This window comes from Sphaerodactylus townsendi, linkage group LG08 (genome assembly GCF_021028975.2).
Source record: "Sphaerodactylus townsendi isolate TG3544 linkage group LG08, MPM_Stown_v2.3, whole genome shotgun sequence".
NCBI lineage: Eukaryota > Metazoa > Chordata > Lepidosauria > Squamata > Sphaerodactylidae > Sphaerodactylus > Sphaerodactylus townsendi.
In genome coordinates, this window is record NC_059432.1 from 40,888,478 (window position 1) to 40,903,541 (window position 15,064).

Below are 15,064 nucleotides of genomic sequence, written 5' to 3' on the forward strand. Positions count from 1 at the left end.
CAGGCCAGAAGAGACTGCAGTCCCGGCCTGGGAGACCTGCTTTTATAAGCACTGAGGCTGGGGATGGGGCTTAGGGAGCAGGAAGGGGTGGGAGTCATGAAAGGCTCATTTAAAGCTGTTCCAATTTTACCTCAGCTTGGCTATTGCTCTTAATACTCTGCTGACTTCATGTGGATTTCTCTTTTACCTGAAGGAAAACTATTGGTTCAAGGTCTTGACTCCTGTTTTATATTTGGAATTGATTATTGCATTTTATCTTATTGTATATTTTATGTTATGTTGTTAAGACCTGTGGATATAACTCTTACTTAATATCACAAAACACTTAATATTGCAAAATCCAGTCAGTTGTTTTATTCAGTTTCACCCTGTTCTCCTTCCTACAGTTCCATCTCACATAGATTTTGTCCCTGCAAGTCCCATGATCCGCAGCATATAATTTTTTGCTTGTTTTCCACAAGTAGATGAGTTGGTTGTATCCAACCCTATGAGCAAGAAGACTCATAATGTTACATTTCTTTTTGTGACAGTAATTTGGTTTTATAGCCAGTTATCTGTCAAATTACTTTTGGATCAAGAAGTGCACAATTATGCCATGTGCACACTTCAGCACCTACTGAGATTCCCTTGTGAAAATATGAAACTGCTCTATACTGCCTCAGACCATTGATCTATCCCATCCATCACTACATACTCTGTTTGGTAGTAGTTCTACAAAGGTTTTCTGCAGAGTTCCCTTCCCCCCTGACAGCTGTGCGCAACCATGTATTGGGAATGCTGGGTACTGAACAAAGCTCAGAACCATATCCATATAAAGCATGCACTCAAACTCTGACCTTCCTTTTTCTATCTTACCCCCAGATTGCATCTTTCTGAGCCTTAAAAAACATATTGAAGTGTCAATACACACTAAAAAGAAGCACAGATAAAAACTGTATAATAGCATCATGGCAATTTCCTGTTAAGCTATTCTCAAGGAGCAATAGTTCCGAGGTTTACTTTGGAGTACCAATTTGCCAGTCTCATAATGTACAGGTATATATTACGAATAACATCATTTCCCTGAGAAGTTTCAAATAAACTCATAGTATAAAATGAGAGTCTGTACATATGCAGAATGCTTTTTTTTCCAGTTTACACCTCTTTTTTTATCTCAGACAGAACTAAACCAATATTCCTGAAGGATAATTTTAAGTCTGCTGGGGAATATTCAGAATATTATACTAAAGTTTGGGGAAGGAACATTTTTAATTGCTCTTTAGATAAGAATAGTGTTAAAATGGATGTTATAGCCCCTTTAAGAGGGGGAATGAGGGCAGTTGCTCTTGGTAGGACCACCTAATTCCACACCATGCTTCAGTTTATTAATGGACCTTGCCCTTTTCATTTTGAAACAGTATATTTCAAGAACGTGACTCTGGAATCATAAATAATATCAGTATGTTGTATTTGCCCCATGCTCCGTTTAATAGGATATTGCCTTCAGTTGAAAGATCTACTCAGAAGTGGGATGCAGCCTATTCGCACCTATTCGGAAGAACCTGTTACTCAAATTTTCTCAGTTCGAAGAACCGATTATTAATGATTAACTCCACTAGGGACAAGGGGGTAATCTCTGTCCCTGGGTACAACAAATCTCATCAAGTGGAGGATTAAAAAATCGCCTCCCAGGGTCCCCTGCGGCCCCCTGCCCCCCATGGCACCCCCCACTTGTGTATGAACTGTATGAAATAATACAATATATATTAATTCTATTTTTTTTTGTTCATTGGTATAAAGATTGGGAAAGTATTATAGGTAAAGATTTTTCATTTTATTTTTCCCCCTTGAAATTTATATTGGAAAGAGAGGAGTTTAAACTACTCTTTTAGATTAAGGATTTTGGATCTCTCCCTCTGTTAGTTTTCTTTCAAATGGAATAGATAAAGTAGTTATAGGAATCTGAAGGGGAAGTAGAAAGTAGGGAGAGTGGGAAATATGGGAAGGAGGGAGGCAATATAGGATGTTTTAGTTGGGGGGCGTTGAGAGAGATAGACAATTAGATATGTTTGTAATATGTTAACAATTGTAAACATTTTTTAATTTCTCTCCTTACTTTTTGATTTCTCTCCTTACTTATGTTATTATTTAAAATCAATCAATATAATTATATAATTATATAAAAAAAGAAATAATACACGACCTCTTGGTATATTGCTTTTTTAATACTTTAATCAGTCATTATTTGAATCTAGAGGCAGGGCGAAGGGGAACTGCACCTGGGACATGTGTGCCCTGCATCCTTGCCACACGAATGCCCTGCCCCAGAATGCCTGGCCATGCCCCCATTGTGCCCTGCCCAGCCCCATTGGCGTTATGCCTCTGAATTCCATTACCATCGGAACCTGTTACTAAAATTTTTGAATCCCACCACAGGATCTACTCTTTTTATACAGTTGTTTGGTCTAGAACAGGGGTAGGGAACCTGCGGCTCTCCAGATGTTCAGGAACTACAATTCCCATCAGCCCCTACCAGCATGGCCAATTGGCCATGCTGACAGAGGCTGATGGGAATTGTAGTTCCTGAATATCTGGAGAGCCGCAGGTTCCCTACCCCTGGTCTAGAAAGTAGATGAATATATTCTATTAACTGCCTCCCCCCTACAACCTAGCTGGAGCCAATAGCAGCAAAGAATATTTGCTGGCTCCACTTGCATTCTGGATATATGATAGGGATAGGTAGGGGTATATAAATAAAACCAATCAATCAATAAATAAATAAATATTGTATTTTTAAAAAGAAAGATTCTCCCTACCATGATATCCAAAAACTTCAAAAACAGTGGGAAGATGCAATTTGAAGAATAATCGCTGTGTTTACAAATGAAGCAAATGGTATTTTTCTTTTTAGATGTTGAGATTTAAAATTTTCAAACAGCTGTATTAATTTGTGATGACTCATATAGATTGTTTTGTTTAAGGAATATTATATGCATATTTATTTGTTTTTACCCAAGAAGAAATGACATTGACAGGATGTATGGAGGGGGGGTCAATTTAACATTCAGTGTGACAGTTCCAAATTCTCTTTAGAAAACTCATGAAAAAGCACCATTTTCTCGAGCGTATTTTCATTAATGTGTGTAGTCAATAAACTGATTCCAAATTTTATTTTATTTTTATTTACTTATTCCCCAATGGGGACCTAAGGCGGCTTACATTGATCTCCTCTCCTCCATTTTATGATCACGACAGCACTCTGAAATAAGATAGGCTGATTGTGTGATTGGAGCAATGTCACTCAGGAAGCTTAAAGTGGTGTTGCTTAGCTCAGGGAGAATGGAGATTGAAAGCGGGGCTGAGGAGAAACATCTGTACAAGAAATCTTGCTGTGATGAACATTTGCCCCTGCCGCACAGCAGACACTTGGTGCATAATGGCCCATAGAAAGGCAGCAACATGAATGCCACTTATTTTAAATCAAATAACTCCATGTATCTCTCAGAAGTGTTTTGTCTCATGTTCTAGAAGTAAATATGAAGTTAATTGAATGCCACTCTGAATAGATTTGGTTTGATGATATTCTATGATTTCTTTGAAGATCTTTGAGCAATTTGTCAAGACCAGAATAAGGGAAGAATACAAGGAAAAGAAAAATAAATTACTACTAGCCAAAGAGGAATTTAAAAAACTGCTGGAGGAATCAAAATTATCACCCAGGTATGAAGCTGCTTTCAGGCCCAGAGCCTTCTTGAAAGTCTTCTAAATTAAAATGGTAACTATATTTACTTTGTGCTCTAATGAGAATCTGCACCATATCGAATCTGGATATTCAGAATTGATAGCTTTATGTGCCACACATCACATATTACTATTGTGAGCAGACTTATGCAAGAAGTAGTACAAGAATGGTGTTTATCTCTCAGCTGTGCTCAGTGTATCCTGTATTGGAAAACTAAGACCCAATCTACCCATAAAGAAAAATGAAGTTGCAAAGTCCTGACATTGGATGTGCTATTTGTTTTTTAAAAAATCCTCTCCCACTTTTTAAATCTGACAGAAGAAACTTTAACTTGCCAAGGAATCACAGCATAATATAGCCCTAAGCAAAATATACCCGCCATAGCTAGTGTAACTCATAATAGTCCTTGTCTGTCCAATACATCCCTGTTCAGCCTTTGTGTTCAGCAGAGGCCAATTTGTTGGTGGTCCTGAGCCCCTCCATGATATGGCTGGCCTCCACCCGGGCCAGGGCCTTTAGTGCCGTGCCCCCAACCTGGTGGAACACTCTCCCCCCAACCATCTGGGCCCTGTGGGACCAAGAACAGTTCTGCAGGGCCTGCAAGACGGAGTTGTTCCGCGGGGTCTTTGGGGAGGTCGGCCATTGAAAGTGCCATCCCCTGCATCCCACATTTCATCTTCGGAGTGTGTACCCATTGTGCCTGATGAGTCTTGTTGTTAAAGTTGAAATGATTTTTAGAGTGAAGGCTGGAGTTTGTTCGTGGAATGGTTTTAACTGGACTTTTAAACCTAAATTGTGTTCTACTGACTTGTACACCACCCAGGGACAGAGCCAACTTTAGTCAGCTTCCTAAGCCCATCCAGCCTGGTAACACCCCCTTTTGTTGGCATAGACTTACTGAATGTATACTTATACCAGCAAAAAGGGTGGCACAGCCCATGAGGCTACATAGGTGCTTTTTTGCTGCAGCCAGGAGAAGTTTCCTGTTTCATTGTGGGACATGGTGCCTCAAGCCTCTGTGGAGGCAGTGAAGTATCACCATACTGAGCCACCCTGCATCTACCACCCCTCATGATTGGGCTGTTAACAAAGTTCATCTGACAGAGCTAAGAATTGATACAGAAGTTCACATCTGCTAATATTTAGAATAATCATGCAGTTCTGCTTGCCTGGGCAAAAACAATTTTATTTTCAGCTTCTGTTGATGGTATGATTATAAACCAAATGGGAAATTCTCTAGAATAATGTGATGGCTGGACAACAATGACATAAGCCAATTTGTGTTCCTTTTTTTACAAGAATTCACTGGAAACTCTTGCAATATTCATGGCTAACATGAGAAACAAAGATTTCATCCATGCTGAGTTTGCCTAGTTTGATTTTTAGCAAAAAAGAAGTAATATTCACTTCTCTAAACATTTATTTCTCTGCTTCTGAAACTGCTGTGAGGATATAGTAATGAATAGCTGGATTCCAAAGTGATTTCATAGAATCATAGAGTTGGAAGAGACCACAAGGATCATCAAGTCCAACCCCCTGCATCACAGAGAATAAATACTGCCATAAAATGTGAACTGAAAGCCCTCCAAATATTTCTGTACATGCACTCTGCCTGGTCTCAGTTCAGGGTGCTAGTGATAAGAAACAGGGGAAAGTTTTCTAAGCACATCTTCCTAATGGGAACTTATCTGGAATGCAAGGAAAACAAAATGGTCTCCATCCCACTCAACTCAGAATAGAAACTTGTCCATCCCACTGATTATTGAGATTTGTCCCAATCCAAGTGAGCATTTGTGTTGGGGAACACTGGGCTGGATGCCTCAGCTTATAGTCAGCAAAGGCTGTGAGACAGAAGTTGGGCAGAAAGACCCTCTCATACATCTTTGTACTGACCACATCAGTGGATGAGAAGCAACAAGGGGCAGAAACAGAATCCACCAACTACTCAAAGAAATGATAATGGCCTTTGTTCCTACAGTCCAGTCTGTGGTACCCCCTACCTCCAACATTGTCTGTGTTTTAGAAACTGGGTGATGGTAGCAATTGTCTGAATACCTTGTTGGACATGTGAGGACAGGGTTTGCCTGTCCACCATGTCCAGACATGAGGAGAATTTTACATCAGGATCTCAAAAATATACTTAACTTATGCTTTCCCCCACTTTTTTATTTTGTAGTATGTAGCCAGATGAAGAGTTTTAGCTTGTACACTGATACGTGTCATCAAATATATTTCATGGACTGAAGACTGAGGGTACAAATGAGGGAGCAAAGGCTCAGGGAAAGAATACTGGATAAGTCCAGGGTTGTTGCTTGTGTTCAAGGCTTTCCCCTTCTGTACAGCCTACCGGTAATTAAAGTGGCTGGCAGCCAATGCCTTCAACCAGCCATTCAAAGAGTCCTACATTTAGCCCCTCCCATCTTTTGATCCATCCCATAATAACTGTGAGGAGCTATAGCTGATGTAAGACTTACTGATAACAAAGTTATATCAATCTTAAAAAGGGCATAGCATTAACCAAAGAATGTAATTTTTAGAGTTTTCATGGATTTGAAGGGCTTGTATAATTCGTGATCCTTATCTTTAGCCTACGTTGTTTATGCATGAATACAACTCTGTAAGGTGCCCAGGAATACTTGGTTATCTGCTATGAAATATGCATTGTGTTCCACAAGTAGGTGTCTGGGGAGAAAACAGTTTGGAGGTTTAAACTGACTCATAAATTTAGCATTTGATAATCCTAATTATCTGTGCCATATGTGAACTTTTGCTCTGAGTTCTGGCATTTTATTACTTATTCATGTATTCTTCAGTGTTAAGTTATGACTGTGGGAAGGAAGGTTCCATGGTATAGCCCAATCTCATCAGATCTTGAAGACTAAATAGGGTCAGTACCTGGAAGAACAATCACCAAGGAAGACTATGCAGAGGCAGGTACTAGCAAAACACCTCTGCTTTTCAATTGCCTTGAAATCGCTTTGCTGGGGTTGCCATAAATTGGCTGCAACTTTACATACACAGGCAATTTATGGCTGCAACTTTCTCCTTTTTCAACCTATGGTAAAGGTGCCATTCCCTTCCCATCTCATCCTACCCACACACACTCATGTTGTGTGTGTGTGTGTGTGTGTGTGTGTCAGTGTGAAGTGCTGCTGAGTCACAGCTGACTTATGACAACCCAGCAGAGACTAACAAAGACTAACAGAGATTGTTTGCCATTGCTTGTCTCTGGTTAGTGACCCTGGTGATCCTTGGTGGTCTTCCACCCAAATACTGACCAGGGCTGCCCCAGCTTAGCTTTCAAGGTGTAATGAGATCAGGCTAGCCTGGGCCATCCAGGTCAGGACACACACTCAATTAGGAGTCACAAAATATGTCACTAGTGACAGTGCAGTCCTTTGAAGGCTGTTAGTCTGACAAAAGCCTCTCTCCTCAAACCTTCATAACATTGGGGGAAGAAAAAAAATCCAGCTGAAAGGAATGGCTGACGGAAAGCCTAAGCTAAAGAAGAATTTATGATCTAATTTTTTGAGAATCCCACGTAATTACACTGGATGATCCTCGGTGAACTAATTATTAATCAAGCTGCCCAGAATCAATAGAGGTATACACGTTCTGTGGAATGGAAATAATGACTTAGAATAAAAAGTCGAGCAGATCAATGAAGTACTGAAAAATTTTATTTTCTCCTGCCATCATTGCTAGTGGCCCTGTGACAGACACAGTAACAACCTTTTCAGTGCAAAGGGATTGAAGGTATATGTAAGGGTAGAAGTATATGAACATGTATTGATAATCATAAAGCCTTGTGACATCGTAGTTTATATTTGGTTATCCCTTCTTCCCCAAGGACAACATTCAAGGAGTTTGCAGAGAAATATGGCAGAGATCAACGATTTCGGCTCGTTCAGAAAAAGAAAGATCAAGAGCATTTTTTCAACCAGTTCATACTTATCCTTAAAAAGAGAGACAAAGAAAACAGAATACGGCTACGGAAAATGAGATAAAAAAGAAATGTGCAATAAGAATGCAAATCAAGTACTGAGGTTTCTACGGTGGACAAAAATGAAGGGCATGCGTTATGTGTCATCTTTTTTGAGTTCATATCCAAGCAATTTTAAGAAAAGCCAGATAACTTGAAGATCCATTTCTGTGCCAGAAGTTTCAATGAACGCATGCTAAGTGTAAGGCAGCACTGCAGGAATCTGTAGGATATTTCATTCTCAGAGACTTAATGTTTCATATTGAAGCTCTCTTTTTTACAACATTCAAGTTTGATGCATTTCTAATTACCATGATATGTCAGTCCCTTAATTGTTTTAATTATGCAAATTACTTGTAATATACACAAATTCTAAATCCAGTGTGATTTGTAATTAAGCAGCAACAGATGCCATCCATAACAATTTCAAGACATTATTTTTCACCATTTAATGAAATTCACTGAAGTCTGCCATCCTATGGACATTTATTTGGAAATAAATCCAGTGAATTCAGTGGATCTTATTTCCAGGCAACCATGGTTAGGTTTGCACCACACCACAATGTGTTTTTCCCCCCAGCTTTTTCATTAAACATCAACAATTCAGAGGTCCAGTGAATTGAGGATATCATTACTCAGTGTTCATAGGTCTAAGTCTAGTTTTCTGAGTAGTAGTAGTAATAGGGTATTAATTGTAAACCATAGTGAAGAGTGTGAATATCTTGGCACCTTTCCCGTAGAACAATGTATAAATCTTAATTTAAAAAAAGAAAAGAAAGAAATGAATTTGTAAGTAAATTATTCTGAATGGTGCTCCAAGCACACTGAAAAGAGTGGCACTTCTCTATTAAAAGCTCCTATAAAGAAGTTATTTTGTAAACCCATCCTATTAATATTTTAGTTATTTTTATTGTATGCAAAGAGTTTGCATGAGATTTGTCTCATCTTTGTATAAACAAATATTTTAACTTTTTTTTAATTAATAAATATTTTAAGATTATTTGTCATTTTGGTTTGTACAAAAAAAAATGAAGAAAAAGAAACTGTCACTGAAAACACAGTCATTGGAGATGTTGGTTCTTTTCCTTTCCTTTAATGGTATGGCTTTATTGGCCAAATCCTTAATTTAAGACCTGGCATCTGGGGTTGGATCATAGGATCTCTTTTGACCTTGTACACTAGAGGCAGGACTCAGTGTATGCCAGGCTGGGGAAAAAACCACATGTCTAGTACCCTGTGATGTAAGTAAAAAAAATTAGTTTAGCTTTTCTGACAAAGAAACTTTTCTAAACTAGAAAACACTTGGCAGTTTGATGATTCTGGGTCAACCGAGTCTTATGTGGATACTAAATACTTCATCAGATCACAGTATGGGCAGTATATAAAAATCCCAAGTACATAAATAAAAGCCTGATCTTCTGCTCTTATCTGGACCACAGAGCAATCCCTTCTGCATATTGCCTTTTAGCCTCAGGTTCAGTTCCAGCAGTGGATCATAAAGACCACTGGGGTGGAGAATATAATTATGCACAGGGATCATGTCCTCCCAGTGTTGAAAGTTCGGTACTGGGTGCCCATTAGTTTTTAGCATGATTCAAAGTGCTGCTTCTTACTTTTAAAGACCATCTCCTTCCATAGTATCCAGTCCAGCAGAAATGACTGATCTCCCAAGCTCTGCTTTCTGTACCCCTATTTTCAGAGATAGGTTGGTGGCAACAAGAAAAGGGGCTTTTTCAGTAGTGGCATCCTATTTGTAGAATGTCTTGCCCCTTGAGGCTCCCCTGATGCCTACACTGAATAGATGCCAGCCCAAAATGTCTCCATTCACCCAGGCTTTTGAATAAGTACTCTTTTTAGATTGTTTTGTTTGTTTTCAGCTGTCTGTGGCCTGTTTTTGTGATCTGTGATTTTATGCTGGACTTTTTTCATGCTGAATTTTAATTGATAGCTTTTAATATTTTGTTTTTTATTTTTTGTAAGCTGCCTCAGACAGGCTTCTGGGAAAGCAGAATATTTTTTTCCTAAATACAATAAATCATATATCAGGATTTATACAGCCTTATACGAAGTCCCTGACAGATTCAAGTTATATCTGTTTTCCTGTACATTGCCTTTTCACACAAGGTGGATCCAAGGCAGGTGATGTTGTAGGTCAATTTTATGCAGCAGCTGATCATATAGATTTTGTATGCCCCAAGCCATCACAATAAACAGTCAAAGAAATGGCCCTGATTCTCAGTGTTCCAATTAAGATGGATACTCTGAAGCTTTTGGACTGGGATCAATCTTCCTTGGATTTAAGCATTCAGATTTATAAATATGAGCAAATGTGAATCTAAATGAATGTGAAGGGCAAATAAGGTGATATCACTGTTGAGTTTTACAGTCCTAACTGTACTCAGATCAAAAGAAAGAGGTATGTAAGTATTGCGGAAGTATGTCCTTAATGAGCTCAGCAGCATCTTGTGGAAAAAAAGCAGACTTTGCTTGGGAACTGAAGACATTCTGTTGCCATCTCCTTAGATCTAGTTTTACCCACTGAAGCATTTGTAGTTGTTTTCTTCCTTGTTTCCTTTGAAGACAAGCTTTCACCACAGCGGCGGGGGGGGAGCACAATTTCCTTGATGAGTGCCAAATAAAAATATACTTAACTTTAAAGAGCATTAGCAGTAAAAATAGCAAATATCTCAGGAGGATTTCATTGTAAAGGCAAGAGGGTTTGTGTGCTAATGTTTGTGTTTTGTTTGCATTAATATCTATTTTCTATGAACTGTTATTTTGCTCCCCAAAGAACATAGTATTGATTTAGTAATGGCAGGGAAATGTTATATAAGCAGCTAGAGGTCAGAAATCAAAAAACTACTGTGCATTTTTTATGTATTTACAAAAACTCTTTTTTTCCACAAAGACAACCAGCCATTGCCTGTACTTCAACTATAGATCACTGGCTATGGTAATAACTTGTAAGCACAAAAGTTTATGGGAACTCTAACTTTTTGGTAGCACTGCAGTAGACCTGTACATAAACACTGATATTGTTAATAAAAGAGAAAGGAAAATCTATTTCTTCTTGAGTGTGATGGAAGAGACTGATTAAAGAAAATACACAAGCAGAAAGTATCTAAGGTATGGATGCTTTAACTGGCCTCCCATCTACATTTAGAGAGACAAAAGCCCCTTTCATACAGGAAATGTATAGCGGGTTGCAGTCAGGAGAAAGTAACCTGCTTTCCTATTTTTGCATTTGCATGCATCTATGCAGACTGTGGCCCCTTCTGCACGGAGGCGGAAGGGGTTGGGTCGGTGTAACCCACGCCGACCCGACGACACTGGGACTGTCCGCATAGACAGTCCCGGAACCGACTGGGACAACGGCGCAGAGCTGCGCCGTCGTCCGGGCAACTTACTAGTCCCGTTGCCCTCTGGCACATTGCCGAGGCAAGGGGACACGCCCCCTGCCCTGCGCGGCCGCACCAGGGTCGCAGGGCAAAGGGGGCGTGTCCCCAGGCCTCGGCGATGCGCCGGAGGGCTGCGGGACTGGTAAGTTGCCCGGTGGGGGAAGAAGGTGCTTGGAAGCCGGCATTCCCAAAAAACCACGCTGGGGAAGCGTGGTTTGGGAACTCCGGCTTTGCGCTGGTCAGGCGGGGCGAGGGCGGCGCGGCTGCGCTGCAGCTGCGCCCCCTGTGCGAATGGCGGCCTGGGGATGGCGTTTTTGCCATCCCCAGGCCACCATATTCCACCCGTGTGGAAAGGGCCTGTGATTGGAACCCACAGAAACAATGCAGGATGCTGTCATGCCCTTGCATGGAGGTGTGTCTGTTTTTTTTATTTACCTCCCACCAGTGCGTAGTTACACAGGCATGCACAAACGAACCCCCACAAATGAAACCCCATGCTGATGTCTCACGATATGACAATACAACCATATGAACTTGTGTGGCTATGCAGATGTAAATTGCAAAATAAGAAAAAAGGAAAGTGCAGTCAAAGCACCTCCTGGCCATCCATTCACTCACAAACGGCTGCAACCTGGGATTTTTCAAAAGACTCTCAGATAGTGCAATTCTCAAAACACCTGGTTTGGGGAAAATATCATGGGGCAGACTTGCTTTAGGGGCAGAATCTGTGCAAAGTGCTCCCCCAAACAGATTTTTTCCCATTCTAAAACCATGTTTAATGGCCTGTGCAGAGTGGGCCAGAGAGAAATAAAAGTGTGGTAAAATCACTGTGGTTTCACCAATCCTTTTTCTTCTGTTATAATCACTGAGAGGGAGCAAAACAAGGAGAAGAAAATCTGTGCTTCAATTTCTCAGTTCATTCATGATTTGTAGGTAAGCCACCTCCTAAGCTTTAGGTGACATCTGTTATGAGAACATTTCTCTGTCAACCACATTTTATCCCTCTTTCCTCCAAGAAATGCAAGGCAGCATCAGTAGTTTCTTCCCTCTGTTTTATCCTCCCCAAAACACCTGGTTAGGCTGAAAGAGAGAGAGAAAGCAGGCTGACATCACTCAATAAGCTGTGCAACTGAGTGAGCATTTAACTCAGGGCTCCCTAGTCACAGTCAAACACTTTGCTTACTATCCCATGCTGATTGCTTGACAGGGCTGTTGTAAGGATTATGGAGATAATCAGTTCAATCTTAAAAACAAACATGTGAGTGAGGTCCACTAAGGTTGTTTCCACATGGTCAAAATATCCTGGATTGAACAAGAGAAATATCCCTTTGCAGCCAAGAAGTTTGCATGGTTTCCAGTCCTCAAGCGGGTTTGCCCCACAATATTTGTCTCATGCCAGGATTTTCAAAAATCTCCACATTGGTGATTCTTTAAAAAACAAAACCCGGGGTGAGCCTGCTAGAACCTGCCACCATGCCTGCTAGAGCCTGCCACCAATTGGGAGCAGAACCAGTTTATTTTTTCACACTCAGGCTGTTTCTGCACATGCGCGGAAACGCAGCTTCACCAACATGAATTGTGCCGGTGGAGGCTCGGGGACCGTTTGCATGCTATTGTGCGAGCGACCCCGACTTTCATTGGCCCCCTCCACTGACCTTCCTGTCCAGCGTCCTCCAGGAGTTGGAGGGTAGCGTGGGCAGGTTTCTGCAGCCTTCCAGAGTGACACTGGACAGGAAGGTCAGTGGAGGCGATGGGAAAAGCTGTTCGCACCGCACCGGCGGGAAGACACCGCTTTGGAAAAACCTCGCTCAATGAACAGCACTCCAGGGGATGGCGTTTTTGCCATCCCTGGGGTGCTGTATTCTGCCCTTGCGGAAAGGGCCTCAGCCTCCTGATCTCCCCACCCCCCCTAATCTCCCGCCTGATATTCATTCAAGTTGCCACTCAAAAACAACAGCCAATCAGAATGCGGGACACCAGGCATGCTCAGATATGCTTGCAATGTAAATCCAAAAGACCCAGCTTGATGCGAAACAAGCTGGGGCATTTCCTCCCAGTCTTCACTGGATTCCTTCACAAAACAGGCAGCCATGCGAACAGGAAAACCAGGATAAAACAGACCAGGATTGTAAGATACCAGTTGTAACCAGGTATGATTGTGCTGTGCAGAAACTGCCTGAGTAGATTTCTGTACAATTCTGAGCACCACTACTTAAGTTTACACTGTTTGTGTATGAAATGCTTTCAATTATGGCCTTTTCTGTACAAGCCATTTACATTGTTTCCTCCACGGAGTTCTGCACATTTCCTCTCCCCTTCCCCACCCTATTTTGTTCCAAAAACATTTCCAAGCATCTTTTGCCTTGTTTTTAAAAACACTTTTATGACTTTTTTGCTGAAATGTTTTCAAGCTGACTTGTGCTGCCTATAACTCACTATTCAAATGTTGATGATTGCATTTATCCATAATCCGACATGCTATTTACAAGATTCTATAGTTTTGCCTATGCTTGAGTTTTCAGTGCATTTTGTTCCTGCACCCTTTCTCTCGCTTGAACTTTTGGAGCAGGTAGTCAAGATTCTTAGAAGATTTGGGTATAATACCAAGCTTAGGAGTTGAGCCAGCATCTGGTAATGCATTTTGATCTGAGTGCTATAGGAGTTGCGGCAAGTTCTCCACCCCATGCTGAAACTTATCTGCTTCTGTTGTACATAGTGAAACACAATGCTGCATTTTTACTTTTTTCTTCCACTGAAATGTATAGCAGAGGTCAGATAGTGATAATCAACCCTTTTATTTCAGACACGCAATTAATCTAAATTTACTGGTATGAATCGGAAAGCTTCAAACATTTCAGCTGCTCTTGCACATTGTATCTATGCACAATTGTATAAATACATGGCGATGGAAAACTAACCTCTTTGTAATTCCTTGTTTCTCTAAATTGTCACTGTGAATAATTGAAATGGGAAATTCTGAGTCAGATCAGTACAAATGCAAAAACTCAACTCTAGAAATATGGACTGTGCAGTGCCTTGGTGTGTGGCCACACTGTACTTCATAAGGCCATATAAGCCTTATACATCACTTCCATGCATGATAAGTTCTATGTGTGAACTTTTCAGCCAAGTTGTAGCAATGCAGTATGCTAAAACCCTAAAACTAGCCTTAAAACTCACTGCATTTCCTTAGATACAATGTGAATGCAATCATAGACACTGGGGATTGTTTCATTTGCTTTCCAATTTCTAACAGTCAAACTCTGCCAACAAATTAGGTTATCTCCTTACCCATGAGGGCAAGAAAAGTACTGATTTCATTAACAATGAAAGTAGAAAGGCTCAGGAGTCTAATAAGAACCCAGAGGTCAAAGAAATGTGTCTCAAGGGCTACTCCAGAATTGCCCCATTGGCCCAACCTTTGCCTTGGCTTTTTCTTCCAGGAATTTTATGCTGTGCAATAGAAAACTGCAAGGATAGAAACAGTACATCGAGCAACCAGGACAGGTATTTTATATCTTTATAAAAAAAATTTACAAAAAAAATCAACATCAGTGCCAGTAGTGCATTTCATGTTATATTTACATAACGGATACACTCTTAAAAGTCATATACATCAAAAGGGCAATCTGTGCTGTATAATATAGCATCTTTATATAGATTGTTATGATTACACTGGAGTCTAGGAAAGACCAACAGAGAAGGTACATGAATGATACATTTTGCACTGGTGGACTTGAGGCTCACACATCTCAGTGTTCTGATCTTACTTTGCAGAGATTTGGTTTCTAAAAGCACAAATATTAATGCCACCATAAGCAATTAACTTAGAGTATAACTGCTTAAGACTGTACTGTATGTTATTAAAATATACTGTGAGAGTGTCCACTATATTTATTGTATATGTCCGGCAAAGATCACATGCTTGCATAGAACATGGTAGAAAGAGTGACACACAGTTTT

At 40.4% G+C, this 15,064-nt stretch overlaps 1 protein-coding gene across 2 annotated transcripts in view; it reads left to right on the forward strand.

The window, feature by feature from the left end:
* TCERG1L (transcription elongation regulator 1 like) overlaps positions 1-10,766 on the forward strand; it is a 212,710-nt gene extending 201,944 nt beyond the window's left edge. For both annotated transcript variants that reach the window (XM_048506355.1, XM_048506356.1), the window contains exons 12-13: positions 3,581-3,699; positions 7,572-10,766. In XM_048506355.1, the coding sequence (XP_048362312.1) occupies positions 3,581-3,699; positions 7,572-7,728 (276 nt within the window). In that variant the 3' untranslated portion in view covers positions 7,729-10,766. The remainder of the gene's footprint in view (positions 1-3,580; positions 3,700-7,571) is intronic.
* The last annotated feature ends 4,298 nt before the right edge of the window (positions 10,767-15,064 follow it).